General features: G+C 40.8%; 1 protein-coding gene across 22 annotated transcripts in view; it reads left to right on the plus strand.

The window, feature by feature from the left end:
• NRXN3 (neurexin 3) overlaps positions 1–20,397 on the plus strand; it is a 1,811,822-nt gene that overhangs the window by 138,073 nt on the left and 1,653,352 nt on the right. For 15 of the 22 annotated variants that reach the window (XM_027552557.1, XM_027552544.1, XM_027552553.1 and 12 more), the window contains exon 5: positions 2,393–2,404. The exons of the other annotated variants lie outside the window; for them this stretch is intronic. In XM_027552557.1, the coding sequence (XP_027408358.1) occupies positions 2,393–2,404 (12 nt within the window). The remainder of the gene's footprint in view (positions 1–2,392; positions 2,405–20,397) is intronic. 22 annotated transcript variants of the gene reach the window in all.

Genomic DNA, 20,397 nt, shown 5'->3' on the forward strand with positions numbered 1-20,397 from the left:
GTCTTCCCCTCCATCCCCCTGCCCATTGTAATGACTTTCAGCCCTAGCCACTATCCCCACCCCACCCCCACCTCGACCTCCAGTGGTCAAAGGAAGCCCTTGGGGATTTGACTGTTTTCAGTTTTGTATAAAAGCAAAACCACTGAAAGAACATGCTAATGTCCTGATGGCAGGGTTCTAACTCATTATACACCCTGAAGAAAACGGCATATAAAGATCTGTAAATTCCGCATCTGCAACCTAAAATATTCAATTATGCAGGGAATGAACTGAGCAGGAAATTCAGCTCAGCTAAGCACAGGGTGGGCTGTGAATGAAGCCTTTTTCTCCTAAATAAAAATTTTCCATATTATCAGCCTAAATCAGGATTCAAGAAGTGAGCCTACTTCAAATTGTCTTTTTCGTCACTGTTCAATTGCTACTATTGTGTTTCTTCTGCGTTTTGGGGTGATTGCAAGATTGGTCTACCTGGCCTGGCCCTGACTCCGAAAGACTGTACTTTAATTTCTCTTGTCTATTTCTTTTCAAAATACACATGGGACTCACTGCCTGTGTTCAAGGACCAAAGAGAAGGGGAGGAGGTGTATTTCCATGTTCTGCTGATTTTCTTGGTCTTTTGAGGAGGGTGGGGCGGCACTGAAGGGCAATTGCCCCGTCCCCGACACCCCCATTTTCTTACACAGGATTCATCAGACAGTGTTGCCATAAAAAGGAGTATATGATCAGAACAAGGAACCACCCAGGTCTGAGGGAAGTTTTGTCCAGGAAGCTGCGGAGGTGGACAATTGAGGGCATTTCTGACTTGATAAGGCAGGACAGAAGGAAGCACACTTTCCCAATAAAACTGTATCCTCTAGACCTGAGCCACGACCTGTGATGTGGATATTGGACATTTCAGTGAAGACACGATCTCGTATAGAGCAGATGTCAAGGAACAGAGCTAGAGGGGTTGGTTGAATTCTCCAGCAAGAGGTTGGGGTGAAGCCTCTCCATTCTTGTAGGTGAGTGAGGGACGCTGTCTCCCCACAGCAGGTTACCATGAGGTGAGTATGAGCAAGGAGCGCTCTTTATGTCGCCCAAGTATATCCGGATAGTTTGAGAGAGTTACGCATATCTCTACAGAGTGTGATAACCCACTCTCTAGGAATGCTAGAATTCAGCGGCCCCACTTTGATAACAGGTTCCACCAGGAAAAGCAGGCCCTCAGAGTCCCAGTGAGAAGATGCTTCTACATTTCCTCGTCTCGTCCTCCCAGCTGCCCTTTAAGAGTTCTAGATTTTCTAGTGGCTTGGAGGTCTGAGGGTATTCATACGGCTGATGTCATAGGGTAGAGTCTAGGTTGATGAGACAGGCTGGTGGCGACCTCTTTAATCCTGACTTATTTCAACCCACTGATACAGCATGGGCATTTTGGAGGGCTAAATTCCAACCCTGGTGTGAAAAGTATCTGGAGAACCTCTGGTGTGTAACTTCCCCACTTTTCCACCTACTATTCAACTTCTTGCCCAGCACTGAAGCATTTAAGAGTAGAGAATTCAGACACACCCATGGATGCGTGCTCTGGGGGGCAGGGGTAAGTCAGGAAACTTCTAGAAAAAGAGTCTTTAGGCAATGACGTAGTGACAAACATGGGTATTGTGAATTCCCCTTTAGAAAGGCTTTCAAGAAAGGATGCGGAATTCTTCTGGGTCGTCAGTGCCACTAAGATTTTAAGGTGCAATTTTTCAGTTCAAGTTTTTAAAGAAGGTCCTTTGACCCCATCCCTCCCCCTCTCATTCTTTTTCATTTCCCACCCCTTGTCCATTCTTGCCCTTATGATGATTACCTCCCTTCCTTTTCCTTATTCCTTCAACGTGAAAGAAAGAGAAATCTGTCTGGTTCTCACTAAGTCTCCGCGATTTGTTTTTGATCCCTATAAATGTATGTGGAAAAACTTGTGTGTGTACTACCTGTACATGTACGTTACACTCTGGATCCTCATAACTCATATTAACATTGAGAAGATACAGGAGAACTTCGCTTCTCTGAAACGTGGCCCAAACAGTTTTAGTCTGGTTAAGTGCATACGATTTCACACACACGAGGCTATGCATTGCTTCTGCATGCAGACTTGTCTCTAAGGATGGGACTTGAGAAGAGGCTGACGGGAAAAAGCTTAAGCATGTGCTGGTCACACTGTTTAAGCTTCACATTGTGCATTTGTCTTGTGCTGCCTTCTCAAGGTTGTACTGCTGTTGCCACTACTGTTGTGGGGTTTGTTATGTGTGTTACATTTCTCTGTGTGTCTGCAGCATGCTGATGTTTTACTCTCCCTGCTCTCTCTTTCTCTCTCCTGCCGCCTCCATGGTGGACACCATGCTTCCTCTACTTAATTGGACCTTCATTTCTGTAGGTAGAAGTAAAGGTAGAGATCATTTTATTTTTATCATTATAACTATCAATTTGCCTTCTGAAATATTCATATATCCCTGGGAAATTGTTGATTCTGATGAATACAGTCCAGATTATAATGGTGTTTTAAACAACAACATAAAGAAAAAAAATCGAGGGCTCTCCTTTTCCTTCAAGGTATTTCATGATTGATGGTTGGGGATTGCTCTGAGTTGGCCTGCCTTCCTCTAAATCCGGAATGAGCCTCCCCATTATGGTGTGCTGTTTCTGTCTGAATGTGCTTGTGCACTGTGGGGAAGATATATTTTACTTAGGGTATTCTAAGATCCCCTCCTGTAAATGTATTAAGGGCACAGGAAAGATGCGAAATGACCTGCCAGTGTTTCCATGACCTGGCAATAGCTGAATTCAGGGTGATAGATGAGAATGGGGAGAGGATTGGTGAATGACTAGAAATTGTATAAAATTTGAAATTTGGGTAATATCTGTGGCTCTTTTATCTTCTGTGTTGTATCTCCTGTATTTTGGGGGGAATAAAAGTTTTCTGATTCAGTATGATAAGCTAAGAATGGTGGGACTAGGGGTGTGGAAGAACATAGGGATCCATTGACAGTGGACCCAATGATAATCCATTACGTCATAAAGAGAAAGTGGAGAGACAACGCTGGACTTTAACTTAGCAGGTCCACCTTTTGTGGGATAAGCTGGGAAAGGGAGGGGCGCTGAGTCGGTGCACTCTCTCCGATGCTCTGACATGCCTTTCACTGCTTCACACCTTTGGGTACCACAGTTCACTCATCCATTCCCAATCAAAGCTGTCAGAGACCCGAGCCCAGAGAACCTAGCTCACCAGCTCAAACTGGATTAGCTGTTCAGAACTGAAGGGAGAGGCTAATTGATAAATTATAAATATGTATTTGCATTCAGTTCTCCTCTTTGCCCTTCCTGACTCTCCAGCCCCTATCTCTCTGCAGGCGTGCGCCACTGCTTCCTGTAAAGATTGGCAAATAACAGAAGTAGGGAATGGGAGTTCCGGCATGAGGATGTTGCAGAAAGATGGGACTGACAAGATACTGAAAATGTTAATTTGATGACTAGTCTGTGAACTGGCCATCTCATTTGAATTTCATGCCTCTCTGGATTTTTTAAAAGTTACGTATGGTTACCTTGGAAGCAGTTCAGTCCTTTCGCTTTGGGATTGGTTGATTGCCTATTTCTTTTCTGCTAATCACAGGTGGATTCAGTCTCAGAAATCTGCTATGGGGAACCTTACCCTCTTAGGAGCTTAAGGAGGTGGGAGAGGGGCACAAGGAAGAGGAATAATGATTGAAAAGGTATATCTAGCCACCCCTCCGCTTCTCTACTTACTGTATTCAGCCAAAGGCTTCTAGTGATCTCTTCACAGTCAAAGTCAGCACTCTGTGCCCAGGATACAACCTTTATGAAGCACATGGTCCTGTGTCCAACCCCTAGACCTCTCTCCTTTGCTTTGTCTAATTGCCTAAAACAGGGGTCCCCAGCCTCTGGGATCTAATGCTTGATGATCTGAGTTGGAACTGATGTAGCAGTAATAGAAATAAAGTGTATAATAAATGTGATGCACTTGGATTATCCCAAACCCCCACACAGTCTGTGGAAGCATTGTCTTCCATGATACCTGCCCCTGGTGCCGAAAAGGTTGGGGACCACTGCCCTGAAACATCCCATCAGATAGATGTCTTTAGTGTTTTTATATTTTGCACATAGGTATCCTTCTCTAGATTGAAGGCGGGAGGAGAAGGAGACGACAGAGGATGAGATGGTTGGATGGCATCACCGACTCAACGGACTTAAGTTTGAGTAAGCTCCGCGAGTTGGTGATGGACAGGGAGGCCTGGCATGCTGCAGTCCATGAGGTTGCAAAGAGTCAGACACAACTGAACGACTGAACTGAACAGATCCTTCTCTGGCCCCTGCTGCTAACACTGATCATTTCCTATGTGGCCAGACATTGTGCCTTGAGCATTAGATGCTTTTCCACAGTAAATCCTTGCAACTGTCTTATGAGGTAGACGATGGTTATCCTAGCTATATGGGCAAGTAGAACAAGGCTCAGAGAGCTAAATAACTTAAGTCAGGTGGCTGTAAGTGGCAGTGAAACTCAGAATCTGAGTACCTAGCCACTGCTTTATATGGCTTCTCTTGATCCAAGGATGACCTCCATGGATATGCCTCTCAGCTACCTCCCTGGCACCAACCTGGCTTATGTTCCAACCGGCCACTTTGTGTTCATTCTCCGTAACAGGTGTCCACAGAAATGTTCTGTAAACTGAATATTTCAAGTCAACCTTGGCACCATCTGGCCACAAACCAGATTCTCTAATTTTGTTAATAGTTTCCCCATCTTCCTTATCACCTGGGCTTGAACTCAGCAATTGCTTTTTTTTTTTTCCTTCTTGAACTTTCTTATTCCCAGCTGATGTTAAGAGAGTTTTTTTGAGATTCTTTTTCAGAATGTCTCTTGCATCTCTGTTTGACACACTAGCTCGGTTCCCAGCTAGCCCTTATTGGATTGTTGCCCTAATCTAATTAGTCTTTGTTCTCCCCCAGTCTGTCCAGTAACTGAGAACTGCTCAAGTTCTGCTGTCCTCCATATGGAGTTCAGGATTAACTATCTCACTTTCAAAACCATCACTGATATGGCCTTGTTTACCTTTAACCTGCTAATCTTTGATGCACAATTGCCAAATATAGTGTACCAAGTAATCTTACTGGACCTTTCCTTGTCTCTTAGTTTTACTTATTTTTCCCTCTCCTCTATAAGAGCTCCTCCTCTCCTGTTTCTGCCCATTGAAATCATACCTAGATTTTATTTCCAGTTGATGTTATGAATGCTCTGCACACTTAGATAGGCTAAGCTCTGTTTAGATATGAGCTCCCCTTCCATGTATCTTTCTAATATCTTACACTAAACTTATTTGGAAATTGGACTACTACACTCTACTAGATCACAAGTATGTTGAAGACAAACATATTCATTTTTAAATGTCCAGATGGGTCCAGCCTGGGAGGTTATACCGTGAACAGACTCAAAATCTCTAATCCCTCTTATCCTGCTGTCCGTCATCTTCCTAAAAGTGAAAATAAAGCAAAATTAAAATTAAATCGGATCATGTAGCTCATCTGCTCAGAAGCTTTTGGTGGATTCTTGTTGTGTAATTGTCCACGTGCCTTCCCAGCTTTATTTTCCACAGTAACATAGCCCACTGTGCTCCCACCCCTGCCCAGCCCCCTGTCTCCTAAAGTCAACAGCTCACTCTGCCTGAATCCACATTATGGTCTTCTGCCTCAGGCTTTCACTCAAGCTCTGGTCTCTTTTCCAAATGGCCTTGGATCACCCTTCTCCCCCATCTCCCTTTAAGGTTCAAGCTTCCTAGGTCCTCCAGACTTTGTGTTTCCATTACAAAGTACCTGCCCTAAATCAAACTTAATGTGGGTCAGTTATCTCATCCCGAAAGAACCTTATACCCATACTGCAGGCAACTCAGTACTGTGTCCAGAGCTGTGGACAGAACCATGGCCCTTTTCATCACCCTCTTACCCCACCAACAGAGCGAAGGAGCTCCGCGGGTCATAGAGTCTAGGTCCCTCCTCACCCGGGCCATCTCTTGGCCCTGTGTGTGCAAAGGGCATCAGAATAAATGTGGGAGAGGTCTTTGGACTTTTTCTCAGGAGTTTAAAAGAGAAAAGAATGCCTCAGATTTTGTCATTGTTTTAAAACTGAGTGATGAAGCAGTGACCGTGTAGTGGAAAGAACTATGAAGTTAAATCTACAAAACTGAGCAGGATGTTTAGGCCAGAACAATGTTTGCTACATTCAGGAGGTCGCTGGCTGCACTGGGCCAAAAGCTAACGTGACTTTTAACTAGAAGTAGCTGATGGAAGGAGTTCTTCAGCAACCTTGGTCAACTTTTTGGACTGGATTTTGACTGCCTTTGTTTAAATGTTTAGTGTGTGTTTTGGCCTCTATCCCCCTTTACTTTTTAGTTTGGGGATTGTCTATCCTGGGTCCGATTGCCAAACACTTTCCCTTGAAAGTGAACTTGGAATAGGTGTAGTAGATTCAAATGCTTACAGGGGCTTGACAGGTATTATCAAGGAGCAGATCGTATGGTAAGGAAAGTCCTAGTGTTAGATGAACAGGAGAGAGTGGTGGGGATTGCGGCAAAGCGGAAACCACAAATCCTGTCACGTCTTTATTCCGCTCCAGCTGATTGCTGCTATGCAAGAATGTGTGCCCACTGTCACCAGAGCCTCGGGATAAGCGAGAGTAGATTTTATAAAAATGTCAGCTCATGGCATCTTTCTCTCTGTGTGTGTATAGATGTGTGTATCCATATACACGTATACTCACATGCGCCAAAGGATTTGACCTTTGACTTGGTTTTGACCTTTGACATGAGGGGAAAAGAGAAGTAAAATATTCCTCCAAAGTTTTTTCCTGAACGTCAGTAGTGGGAGGTGTCTGGCCAGCATGCTTGATTAATTTTCTTTCAGCCCATAGCAGTGGTCAGGGCACCAGGAATAAATCCTACCCTTAACACTGCTGCCGGGGAGCCTGATCCATTTTGGGGGAAGTTGGTTTTGTAGAGTGGAGTGGGCATGGGTAGGGAGGGTGTGGAGAATGCCAAGAACGACCAAGAAAAGTATGTCACTGACACCTTCAGCAATTGCCAAGAACCAGCACAATTTGTAAATAGTAAGAGTGACCGTAGGGTATTTTATTCCTTTTTCCTGTTTCTCTACAGAGCTTCTTATCTGCTAAACTCGGTGGTGTTGACCCTAAGGTGTACTTTAATCCATCAGAACTTAGAGACCCCTTCCAACTTATTTACGTGTATTTTTCCCTGTAGATTTGATCATTGGCCTTTTAATGCTGAACTAATCAAAACTGGCCAGACTGGAAAGAGATAATCAAGCTACATGAACTTGAACATGATTTCATGTAGATTATATTTTGTTGGTAATAACATTTAAAAAGCTGATTTCAGGAGCTGAGGCCCTTCTTGTTCCTGCTAGGGCTCAGGAGCCCTGCAAGTAAGTTACTGTGTCGATAGCCAACTGTTTATGCAAATTAGTAAATGCAACGCCAGCTACTAATTATGAAAATAAACTCATCTGTGGTCTATAAATATCTAATTATAATAAAATAGGGGCAATATTATATTTCCATCTCTTGCCTCATCTGTTTCTCATCCACCACTGATTTGTCCTCTTGACAATGAATAACATCACTTTGTTTTTAAAAGAAACTTGCTTTTCATGCTTTTCTTCTTCTTCTTCTTCTAATGTTTTGAAAGTCTTCAGGGGAAAAATAGATTCATTTTAAACACAAGAAGTAAAATTGCCTGATTTTAGCAACTCTGTGTTTTTGACAGTGATGTCTAAAATGGTACTTGAAAATATGAAGAGGGCTTTTTCCCTCCTTCCCTGTTTAGAAATTTTCATTGGACATTGAAGAATTTTTTAAGAGCAGTTGTTATTTGGAGCATTTTTTAAAATGGATAAATGTGAACAGATTTATTAATAAACTGTACAATGGATTAATGAAATGCTTCAATTCAACTCCAGTTGGCATTACATGTAAAGGAAAATGTTTCTCAGATTTCTAATCAACATTTCTATTTCTTCTTCTCAATTATCAGTTTGGATTTAGTGTTTACGCATAGATTTTGGATCTGTGTATATATCATAAAACACTTTCTCCCCAAAGATGAATGGTGATCTACATACTTGTATAGACTTCTGCTTATCAAGGCAAGTTGGTTCATCTTAGATGGCATAGAATTTTCAACTGAAAATCTGTGTGTATACACATACAAACCTATAAGCCTAACTTTGATCATATCTATAGGATGTTTTTTTTTAATTTATTATCTTTATGACTCATCTCATTTATAAAGAATTCAAGCATTTTCTTATGTGCTTAGGCTTGGATATGCCATGGTCTGGTCTATTTTTCAGGTGTGCAGGGCAGTGTATGTACATCTGGGTGTAAGTGCAATTGGTCCGAATATTTACTAATAGGTTTATTATACATAGCTTTTATTTGTAGAATTCTAAAAATAATTTATTCCAGTGTCATATGCATCTGAATTTAGCAGATTGTCTACGTTAACATTTGAAAAGCAGTGGTTTTTCAGCATTCCACATAGATGGACAGAGTGCCAACAGTGGGCCAGGTCAAGTGCTAGCTATTGAATACATAAGCCCTGCCTTCTGATATCTTGCTTAGTCAACAGAGTTAGAAAATGGTTTTCAAGTGTAGCAACCACCTCTCCTTCTAAAGCCTTGAATAAATTCTTTCAACGTGTTATATATGTAGTCTTAAAGTAATTTTGTTTGTTTATCTTAAAGGGAAACCATCAGGTAACAACTCAGTTGACTCATCCACTTTTTACTCAGAATCAGAAAAGAGAAGTTGCTTTGTATATTAAAAAGTTGGCATTTTTCATTGATTTATTTATCTTTATTGGATGATGGAATACATAGTGTCAATAAAACATATGAAATCCATGCTCTTAAGCATAGAGCTTAAGTATTTTTGACATATATATATATATATTTATATGGTGCATATATATATATGCACCCCTATAAATACTGTCTAGATTGAGATATAAAATGTGTTCATCATCCCATAAGTTTCTGTCCTACCACTTTCTATCACTTATTTTTAATGAATAAATTTTATTCTCCATACTCCCTTTAAAACTATGTATCCATGTAGTGATCAGCAGGCAGTCTCCAGGTTGCTTTAATTTCCATTAACAAGGGTTAACCTTGCAAGACAAGGAGGTATTGTGGTTTTCCCTGTGTGTAAATAGAGGCAGAAACCTTGCCCTCTGGTGAGGTGGAGCTTTGCCCTGTTTTTGATGATACGCAGGTTTCCCTCTGCACAAAGAGAAAATCTAATTGATATCATTGGGGTTTTTCTCTTTTTTTTCCTAAGGCATTTAGTGGTGAATAGAACAGCAGAGGTAGAAAAGACCATATGCTTTGTAAAAAGCCAGACTAATAGCACTTTTTGATGGACGTCTGATTTTTAGAAGTGCCACATCTTTCATTAAAATTTACATATAAAGTAAGGGCAGGCGCGGTGACATGAAAGCTAATGCAACTTGCCCATCCTGACATAATAACAATCACAAGGAACTGGAGATCCCAGATGGCAGCTTGGCCTTTGCCACCCTTTTAATAAGCTACTAACTGCTAATTATTTCACTCTTTTGGGCAAGTTAATTTACTATTGACTCTTAAAGAGATACTGCTCTTTTTTTCTCCCCCAACGCTGCACAGAACAGCTCCTTTTACCTGGAGCTGTGACATGTGCTTCTGTGCAGGTTGGAAGCTTTCCAGCTAGTTGGACCAATATTGGCAAGCACTGGTGTGGAAAATGTCACTGAGTAAACAATATTTTCTTGGATCCTTTGAATATAGGGCATTAAAAAAATTCATTTGTCTAAGAATCCATTGTGAGTGCCTGTGTATGTGTGCATGTGTAAGCGTGTAATAGCAGCCAATACAGGGAGAGAGATCTGAAATTTGGAGCCTGTTTAAGAGTGAAAGAACAGCTGCCTTTTAAATGGTTGCTAATTCTGACAATTAATAGTGTTTTGTGAGTGTATGATTTTCTGTGATAGCCGTTAGGAGGGATGATGGTGTGTAATAGCTCATTTCCTCAGCTTTATGGTAATGTGGCACAGCAAAGAACAGAGAACTGAAAGAGAACCAGGTCCCACATGCTCGGGAGCCCTTTTAAATGAAAAGCCTGCAAAACATGCTTTTTGTCTGTACTTGGACTTCCTTAGGATGATTTTATATTTTAGCACAGACGCAGATTCCTGAATGAATGATGTGCAAGCGGGCTTGGATGCATCAAGAGCGAGTGTTTGGAAAAGAACCTTGTTTGCAATGAACTGTCTGACAATCAAAATATTTACTTAAAGATAAGCTAATGACTGTTTCTTGCAAATGCCGGCAGATCCATTATTGAAATGCGAGTCAGTACTTTGGCTTGAATCTGTCCAAAAATAAATCTCAGTCCTCAAATACTTGTGCTTGTGTGGTGTGTGTGTGTGTATTACACTTCTCCCCAAACAAAATGAAAGGTGTATCAAAGGTCGGAAAAATCTCTCAACCCATTTTCTTGAAATATTTAAACTGAACTTGGTGTATTACTGTGACCAGTTGCTGCTTGTTTCTGTTAAGAATCAGTAAGTAGCTTAAAATATGCATTGAAAAAACACATTCTTGAATTATTGGTGACATCTCTGAACATAAACTGATAATGTGAGTTTCATAGTCTAATATATCTATGTTGTTTTTTCGTTGCTAAGTTGTATCGGACTCTTCTGCAACCCTGTGGATGACTAGCCCACCAGGCTCCTCTGTCTATGGGATTTTTCAGGCAAGAATATTGGAGAGGGTTACTATTTCCTTCTCCAGGGAACTTCTTGAATAGGGATCAAACCTGCCTCTCCAGCATTAGCAGGCAGACTCTTTACCACTGACCACCTGAGAAGCAATGTTATCTATAGTGACCAGCATTTTACACAGTTGATTGGAGAACTGTGCAACTCACTCAGTACTAACCATTTGCTTATTTAAGTCTGAAGGAACTAGAGATGTTTTAGAATGTTATATTTCTTTAAAACTAAATACCTGGTTTCAAAATAGCCCCAAGGAAAACCCAAGTGTGTGTGAATTGGGGGAAAGTTTGTTCTTTCAAAATCTTGGTATTATATAGTGTGTTCATCCAGATTGCCATTTCCCAAAAGAATTTTGAGAAATGCCAATGGTGTTTCAAGAAAAAAAAAAGGTATGGGAAAAATAAATTCTCAAAACACAGGTTTAAAACAAAGTTAAGCAGGTTTTTGACTTTAGGACTTCTCAGAGTCTTTGTTATGACAATTCAAAAGTTGAATCTCTATGAAAGGAAATATAGTTTTCAAAGTTATCCAAATTTATTAGACATGAAATCCTTTTTTTCTAATTTACATTTTGGATGAGGATAGCTAGAATTAAAGCCAATTTTCAGCTGAAAAACTTTGGAAACCTTAATGTGTCTAAATTTTGAAAGAGGCTTTTGGATTTCCTTCACCCCCAAATCCTTTTAAACTACACTTTCTGTTTGGATTTGGAATAGTTTTTTGGATGGGTTAGCTTCAATAGAAAAAATATTGTTTCCTGGTAAAATACATAACACAGATGTTAAAACAACTGCAGTTTTAAGAACAGTAGTCTTGTTAAAGTACTATCAGTTTGTATTACCTAAGTACTCTAATGGGTATCCATATAGTGTGTGTAAGCAGTGCTTCTGATAAAGGGTTGCTTTACTCTGGGAAGAACTGGTCTCAGCAGAAGATGGGAATATTTCTAGGAACTTTACGTCTTATTTGCTTTGAAATCTGGAGCAGGTTAGCAGTCACTGTGGTTATTTCTCTACTGTATAGCTGAAGAAGTCATTCATCTTCTGTCTCTGAGAGTTTGGCTATCTAGAGCTTTTTTGTTTTTTCCCCAGACAGTGAACATGTAAGTGAAAGAAATTCCTTCTGGTAAGAATGACTTGTATTTTATTTGGAAATCACTGGCTCAGCTGAGGATCTTGTGGCTCCCTCACTGCAAGGCTGAGGACCTTGTCCTGTTGATGTGCTCTCTGTTCAGTATGAAGTGGCTGCCTTTGATCCATCTGTAGTACACCGTTTGCCTGGGGCTCTTAATCTGGCCATGGGGATGTAGTTTGCTGAGCCATTCGTACTCTCCATTTCCCCAAGTGACCAATAATGGGCCTCTACAGATGCATTGGCCAAAACTGTTATAAGTGAGATTCCCAGTTTTAAACTAATTGATCCATGTGGCGATTAAGCCACACCAAATAATCAGGTGTGAATACTTCTAATGCATGCCAGCACTATGGAGCAGAAAGAACACTGAGGTAACTGTGAGGAGACCTCGTTCAGGGTGCTGAGGAAGAAAACGTGGTAGATTAAAGCACCGATGTTAGTGCTTGACACTTACGTTATATAAATTCATCAAGCCTTATACCCTAATAAGTAAAATGAAAACAGTGATATTACCTACTTGGGAGGGCATTAAGACAGTGTATAGAAAAGGCTTATGCTAGAGTTTGGATCTAACATAAGTAAATATTTTTTATCATAAACGTTAGTTATCATCATAAATAATCTTGTTAGTATCACCAAGGATCTGGGAACTTTGAAAAATTAATCTTTTTGATCTTCTAATCTTTACCTGTAAAATGCCTACTTGGTAGGTTTGTTCTGGTTAGTAATTGATATTATGCAAGCAAAAGTGCTGTGCAAATTAAAATGGACTACATTACGGAATTAGTAGTCCATGAGAATAAATACAAGCTCCACAAAATCAAAAATAATATCTGCAGTGTTCATCATAGCATATTCAGTGCCTGTAACAGTGCCTGCCTCAGAGTGGAAATGACTCAGTGTTTGTTGAATGGGCACTAGGAATCCCTGAACTGATAATGCTTAGCAGAGTTCAGGCCATCAGTTCAGTTCAGTTCAGTCACTCAGTCATGTCCAACTCCTTGCGACCCCATGGACTGTAGCATGCCAGGGCTCCCTGTCCATCACCAACTCCCAGACCTTACTCAAACTCATGTCCGTTGCATTGGTGATGCCATCCAACCGTCTTATCCTCTGACGTCCCCTTCTCCTCCTGCCTTCAATCTTTCCTAGCATCAGGGTCTTTTCAAGTGAGTCAGTTCTTAGCATCAGGTAGTCAAAGTATTGGAGTTTCAGCTTCAACATCTGTCCTTCCAATGAATATTCAGTACTGATTTCCTTTAGAATTGACTGGTTTGATCTCCTTGCAGTCCAAGGGACTCTCAAGAGTCTTCTCCAACACCACAGTTCAAAAGCATCAGTTCTTCAGCACAGCTTTCTTGATAGTCCAAATCTCACATCCTTACCTGACTACTAGAAAAACCATAGCCTTGACTAGACCGACTTTTGTTGGTAAAGTAATGTCTTTGCTTTTTAATATGATGTCTAGGTTGATCATAAATTTTCTTCCAAGGAGTAAGTGTCTTTTAATTTGATGGATGTAGTCACCATCTGCAGTGATTTTGGAGCCCCCAAAATAATGTCTGTCACTGTTTTCATTATATCCCCATCTATTTGCCATGAAATGATGGGACAGGATGCCATGATCTTAGTTTTCTGAATGCTGAGTTTTAAGTCAGCTTTTTAACTCTTCTTTCACTTTCATCAAGAGGCTCTTTAGTTCTTCTCCACTTTCTGCCATAAGGGTGGTGTCATCTGCATATCTGAGGTTATTGATATTTCTCCTGGCAATCTTGATTCCAGCTTGTGCTTCATCCAGCCCAGTATTTCGCATGATGTACTCTGTATATAGGTTAAATAAGTAGGGTGACAGTATACAGCCTTGACATGCTCCTTTCCTGATTTGGAACCAGTCTGTTGTTCCATGTCTGGTTTGAACTGTTGCTTCCTGACCTGCATTCAGATTTCTCAGGAGGTAGGTCAAGTGGTGTGGTATTTCCATCTCTTTCAGAATTTTCCACAGTTTATCGTGATCCACACAGTCAAAGGCTTTGGCATAGTCAATAAAGCAGAAGTAGATGTTTTTCTGGAACTCTTGCTTTTTCCATGATCCAATGGATGTTGGCAATTTGATCTCTGGTTCCTCTGCCTTTTCTAAAACCAGCTTGAACATCTGGAAGTTCACAGTTCATGTACTGTTGAAGCCTGGCTTGGAGAATTTTGAGCATTATTTAGCTCGTATGTGAAATGAGTACAATTGTGTGGTAGTTTGAATGTTCTTTGGCATTGCCCTTCTTTGGGATTGGAATGAAAACCGATCTTTTCCAGTCTTGTGGCCACTGCTGAATTATCCAAATTTTCTGGCATATTGAGTGCAGCACTTTCACAGCATCATCTTTTAGGATTTGAAATAGCTCAACTGGAATTCCATCACCTCCACTATCTTTGTTTATAGTGATGTTTCCTAAGGCCCACTTGACTTTGCATTCCAGGATGTCTGGCTCTAGGAGAGTGATCACACCATTGTGATTATCTGTTTCATGAAGATCTCTTTTGTACAGTTCTTCTGTGTATTCTTGCCACCTCTTCTTAATATCTTCTGCTTCTGTTAGGTCCATACCATTTCTTTTATTGCACCTGTCTTTGCATGAAATGTTCCCTTGGTATCTGTAATTTTCTTGAAGAGATCTCTAGTCTTTCCCAGTCTATTTTTCCCCTCTATTTCTTTGCCTTGATTGTTGAGGAAGGCTTTCTTATTTCTCCTGGCTATTCTTTGGAACTCTGCATTCAAATGGGTATATCTTTCCTCTTCTCCTTTGCCTTTAGCGTCTCTTCTTTTCTCAGCTATTTGTAAGGCCTTGTCAGACAACCGTTATGCCTTTTTGAATTTCTTTTTCTTGGGGATGGTCTTGATCATTGCCTCCTGTACAATGTCATGACCCTCCTTCCATAATTCTTTAGGCATTCTATCAGATCTAATCCCTCGAATCTGTCCCTTCTTCTATATAAGCATAAGGATTCAGTACCATGGACAGCTCCAATCCTACCCTTGATACTATTCTACTTTCAGTAGGAGATCCTCTGGCAACTCCATTGCAAAAGGAAACCATTGGCCTCTTCCTTCAGAACTTCCTGTATTATGAAAAAAAAAAATGTAATCCTGTTAAAGCCTGATTGTTCTTTAAATCTTCAGTGGACGTGCTTGCTGTTTTCTGTGCATATTGAGCTTTGGGATTTCCTTATGTTACTTGATAAAGCTATTTGAATGATAAAGAAAACAAAAACATTTAGCTGACACTTTTTTTTAAGCTGATTTACTTCCCTAAATTTTAGAAGTATATAATTTCAGAGTTGAAAGGGGACTTAAAATTCCTATAGTCCATCCTACTATAATTTTATGAATGACAAAACATGCCGAGAAGGCATAGGTGCTGAGTTTGTTGCTATACCAATAGTTCATGCGCTGTTGGGATTGGCCAGACTTTCTGACTCCTAGAGCTGTTTTCTTTCCCCTCCCATGAAGTTAAGTCTAAGAGGCCACCAAGTTGTCCTAGTCATCTTCGTGCATGAGTGGCGTTTGTTACAGACCCTGCACTGGCTGCTGAGATTGTAACCAATGATGCTACGCAAGGAAGACCTTGATCAGAGTACACCCATACTAAGCGAGGTTGTCTCTTAAATTACTTGACTGCCCTAAGAACTGATGCAACCCGTCTTTGAAGTTGTCAGTAAATTGCTCTGTCTTTCAGGATTTTATAATGCCTTACACCACTTATGGACTTGCCCTGTTGACTGCTTCGTCTTGGCTGAAGTCAGATGGTGACACCAGTTGACTTTAAAAAAGCTTTTATACTCTTTTTTCTTTTTACTGTTCCCATGTTGACAGTTTATAACAGAGTATATGCCTATGAGGAAATCCAGTTGGGACTAATTTTCAAACTGTTACTTAATAATTTTCCACTTCCTTTCTTCCTTTAAGAATAGTAATTTTAGTTACAATTTTTTTTTAACTAAAAAGTAAAAAAAAATTTTTTTTCTCAAGTAAGAATGTATTTGCCTTTGTCGATATCATTTCTTTGTTTTCTTTTAAAAATGTGGTTTCTCCTTTGGTGTTAGCCATGTATCTGATGGGTTAAATTTAGTACCCTTCCATGAGGCAACTTTGGGGGGTGCTGATCAGTGCATGAAATCAGCTCTTAAATTGTCACAAAATTGCCTTCCTTCAGACTGTGTTGATCACAAGGGCTCTCAAGTGTCAAAGTCATTTGGAGAACTGGATAGATAAAATGCATGAGCACTAAGCTTTTTTTCCAGGATAGAATAAATAAATGTGTTTTCTACTATGTGCTCAGCTTTGATAGTGATTTGTTAAAAGGCAAAAAGAAAGGCCATGATATTAAATATTTACAAGAGTGATTTAGTTGTATTATCTTGTGCTCTGCATCTTTGTTTAATGGTGAAATCAGCTACTATTGAAATAGAGGCCATTAAACCAGTGGTAGTGTGAAGGTCACTTCCTAGGCAAGGTTAAAGTAATTTGTGGAGAATAATGATTTTTGTCAACTTTCCAGATCCCTTCCTATTTTGGTCAGCTTTCCTCCAAAAATAATAGGAAAAAATGCATTTGAGAATTTACAGGCTCACTTTCTCTTTTGCATCCTTTCTGCCCTTTCTGGCCAACCAGATAGCTGGAAGTCTTTTGTCTATTTTTTGTTTCATCCATTCAGTGGACAGAGGCAGGTCTGTTCTCCCTGGAGATGAGTGGTTGTATTTCCATTTACTGGCTCTTCGGTCAGTCCTTGCTTGGCAGTTTGTTTTAGAGGTAAAGATCATTGCCTCTTCTTTCTTGGCAATAGTTTATCTTGTCTGAAATGATTCTTGCATTTCTCTACCAATTCCTCTTAGACCTAAAGCAAAGATTTGTTTGCTAGTTTATTTCTCATTTCACTTTAAAGAAGTCTCTGAATGAATACATGGCATTATCACCATTTACACTGACAAGAAAACAGAAGTCCAAGCTTACAAAACTAATTACAGAACTCCAGTTGACCCTTGAACAACATGGGTTTGAACTATGGAATCCATTTACATGGGGATTTTTTTTTTTTTTTTTCAAGTGTTGGGGACAGGATAAAACAGAGAGATACAGGAAAGTAATGGTGTGTATTAGGATAGGCTAACTGCTGTAACTATAATTTCTGAATCCCAGTGGCTTAATGCTGACAAAAGTTTCTCACTTACATCAAAATTCAGTGCAAATTAGTGGGTGGTGCAGGGGGAATCTCTGCTCCAAACAGACATTCAGGCATTCCCCGTGGCTTTGTCATTTTCTAGAACCTTGTCCTTCACTGAATTCAACTGGCAGATGGAGAGAGTTGGGATGATGAGATGATACAGAGATGGAGATAGAGAAAGAGAGGAACTTGAAGGATTTTTTTAAAAAGATCAAGCCTGGAAGTAATGTGTGGCACTTACTGTTGGCCAGAACTCAATCACTTGATCCCATCTAATTGCAAAAGAGTTTGAGAAATGTAATTTAGCTGTGTGCCCAGGAGGAAAGGGAAAGCAGTTCTGTGGATACCGTGTGAGTCCCTGCCCAGGGGGTGAGTTGTGTTCTGTTCTTGCATCATCTGTGTCATGCCTGTTAGCCTTCTCAGATTACCTTTGTTCAAACACACAAACCAACCAAATGCCTCCATGATTTCTATGAGTTAGTGGGTTCCTGTCCATTCCCTTTTCTATAATACATACACCATTTTTATTTTACATAAAACCCTACAAAGTTACAATAATGTTTCTCAAATTCATAAGAACCACTCAGGCAACTTGTGAAGCTAAAGTCTCTTAGTTTTATTTGGACCACAGAATCTGCAGGTCTACATTATTCTTATGATCAGGCAAGTTTGAGATGCACAGTGTTATACCAAATTCCAAGGAATGTAGCAAACCTTAAAGGAAGTATATGAGACTTTACTAAAAGTATTTTGCAGGATTTTATGTAGTTTAAAACAAGTTTCTCATTTATCTAAGCTTTTAAACCTATTCGTTATACATGAATTTTTGTTGTAATTTTTGTTTTAAGGGGTTTAATCTTGAGTTGGCATCCATAAACCAAAAGCTAGAAGTGTGTTTGAAATCTTAGCCTGAGTTGATAGTGGGGCCAAATGCATGATTCACAGGGTTTTATTTTATTCTTATCACTGGATAGGAATATCTCAGCATGTTTTTCTCCCTGTTTATCGCCTAACAAGGGACACCCTCGATTAAGAGAATTCTTGTGTTACATTAAGACAATAGATAGGAGCCCATTTTCGATAGACCTGCTTATTTTCTGTGTCTGACTTGTGTACGGTTAAATGATGACAGCCCATTTTAACTTTTCGATGTGTATTATCTCACTCTCTGTGGGAGCCATACAAACCATGATACTGTGAAATGCACCCCTTTTCTGTAAAGCTGTGCCTTTATTCCTTGTAGAGAGTGGTTGGCCACACTGTACTTCTAGAATGAGTGTCGGAGTGTGGATAATTCTGGGCTTGTGAGTTTTTTCTTTCTCCCATTTTATCTGCCTCTTTCTGTCTTTGTGTGTGAGTCTATGATTACTATTGAGTTTTTCCCCTAACTGCCAGCAATTATCTCACAGGTGGAGGGCTTAGGAAAGAGCTGAGAGAATTGCATTGGGATTAGAATAAGCCACCCCCCCCCCCCCCCCCCGCCCCGCCCCTGCTTTAAATGTAGTGAGGGAGGGAGTAGAGTCTTGGAGGGCAAAGGCAGAGCTGGGGGGAGGGGTGGACAATTTGCTTCTGATATTTAAATCCCTAGATGGAGGGAACAGGGAATTCCTGATGAAAGAAAGCAAAACCGAAGCTGGTCTGGGGTTGTTGTTTTGTAGAGCTGGGGATAGAGGAAGGCGAGGCTGCGTTTCTGTTCCATGCCAACCTCTTCATCCAAGAGATTTTATTTATTTATTTGATCTGACAATTTATTTGGAGAGGAGGAAGGGAGCCAGGAGCATCTAATATATGCTCAGACCAAGAGAGTTTTTGTGAGACATTATCTTCCTTCCCAGCCGGAAATGATTTATTCACCTGATATGTCAGTTAGGATGCTTTCAGCTGCAAATAACAGAACTTTGAGCTCAGCTGCCTTAAACAACAAAGGGAATTTATGGGCTCAGTTCTCGAAAAGTGTAGTAACTCAAATAATATGACCAAGAACTGGTGTCTCACTTCACCCGTTTTTTTTTGGCTTTGCTTTCTGGGTGTTGGCTTCGTTCTTGGCAGACTACTGCCTCTGGGAACTTGACACGGCTGATGGCCATTTCCAGGATGACTTGCTTCTTGATTCCTGTAAATAAAGAAGAGTAACTCTCTTCCCTAGCAATTCAACAAAAATCCTGGAATTTCAAACCAGTTGGACCACCTAGGTCACATGTTTATCTCTGAGCCTATCACTGTAATCAGAGTGATCACAGGGATGGGATTTGTTGGTATCTTAGGCCTGACTCACATTCTCAATTCCAGAACTGACAGGAAGAGTTGGCTTTTCCTATAGCACATGGGATTCAGGGGGATTCTGGATATGCCACCCCAAATTTTGGGAATAGGGGAGTGGAAGCAGAAGCCTACTTCTGCTCCTGGATAAAATTTCAAAATCAGAAGCCAAAGCCAATTAAGTCCTTAATCAAAAAATCACGAAACTGGGTGTGTATCATTCACCCTCAGCCTTTGGCTGTCACGTGGTCCTGTCTCATGAGGAGGGGATGTCAATGGGGGTGTGTGCACCAGCAGAGGCTCCATCTGGAAGCAAAGAGCTGGGAGAGGAAGGCCACTGGTGACCTGGCATTGCATAATCAAGATGTCAGCGTTTTGGGATCTTGATGTGAAAAGAGTCAGGGAAAATGTCCATGGGAATGGAGTGAATGCTAGGCCCAACTTGCTTTAGGCGATACTGATGTGGTGGAGTCTTTTCCTCCTGCTTTGACCTCAGGCTTCTGCTTAGGTCACCTGGCGTGGATTGCTATTGATGGATAGCTGAGTGAGACAGCCCTCTAATCTCAACTGTGTTTTCAGCAGAGTGGCTCTCAGTAAATATCTCTTTCTCAAATGCCTTGTCTCATCCACGGAATCTTTCTCTTTAACTGCTGCTTAATCAACTGCTGCCCCCATAGCACACCAACCTAATTCTTAGCCACACATTTTGTCTAGGTTTTGGAGGCAGTGCCTCTTCAGTGTGACTGCTGGCATTAGCTCCACCTTGACCTGGGGCCAGCGTTCTCATCACCTGCCTGACACCCCACCGTAGCAGGGACCTTTGGCCAAAGCGAGCTGCCAGTGTGGCAAGCAAAACAATGAGTCTTGAGGGGCTGTAGCTGGATGGACCTGGTTATTATGGTCTGCAAACCAAGCACCATGAGGGCAAA

Source organism: Bos indicus x Bos taurus, chromosome 10 (genome assembly GCF_003369695.1).
Source record: "Bos indicus x Bos taurus breed Angus x Brahman F1 hybrid chromosome 10, Bos_hybrid_MaternalHap_v2.0, whole genome shotgun sequence".
NCBI classification, from domain to species: Eukaryota; Metazoa; Chordata; class Mammalia; order Artiodactyla; family Bovidae; genus Bos; species Bos indicus x Bos taurus.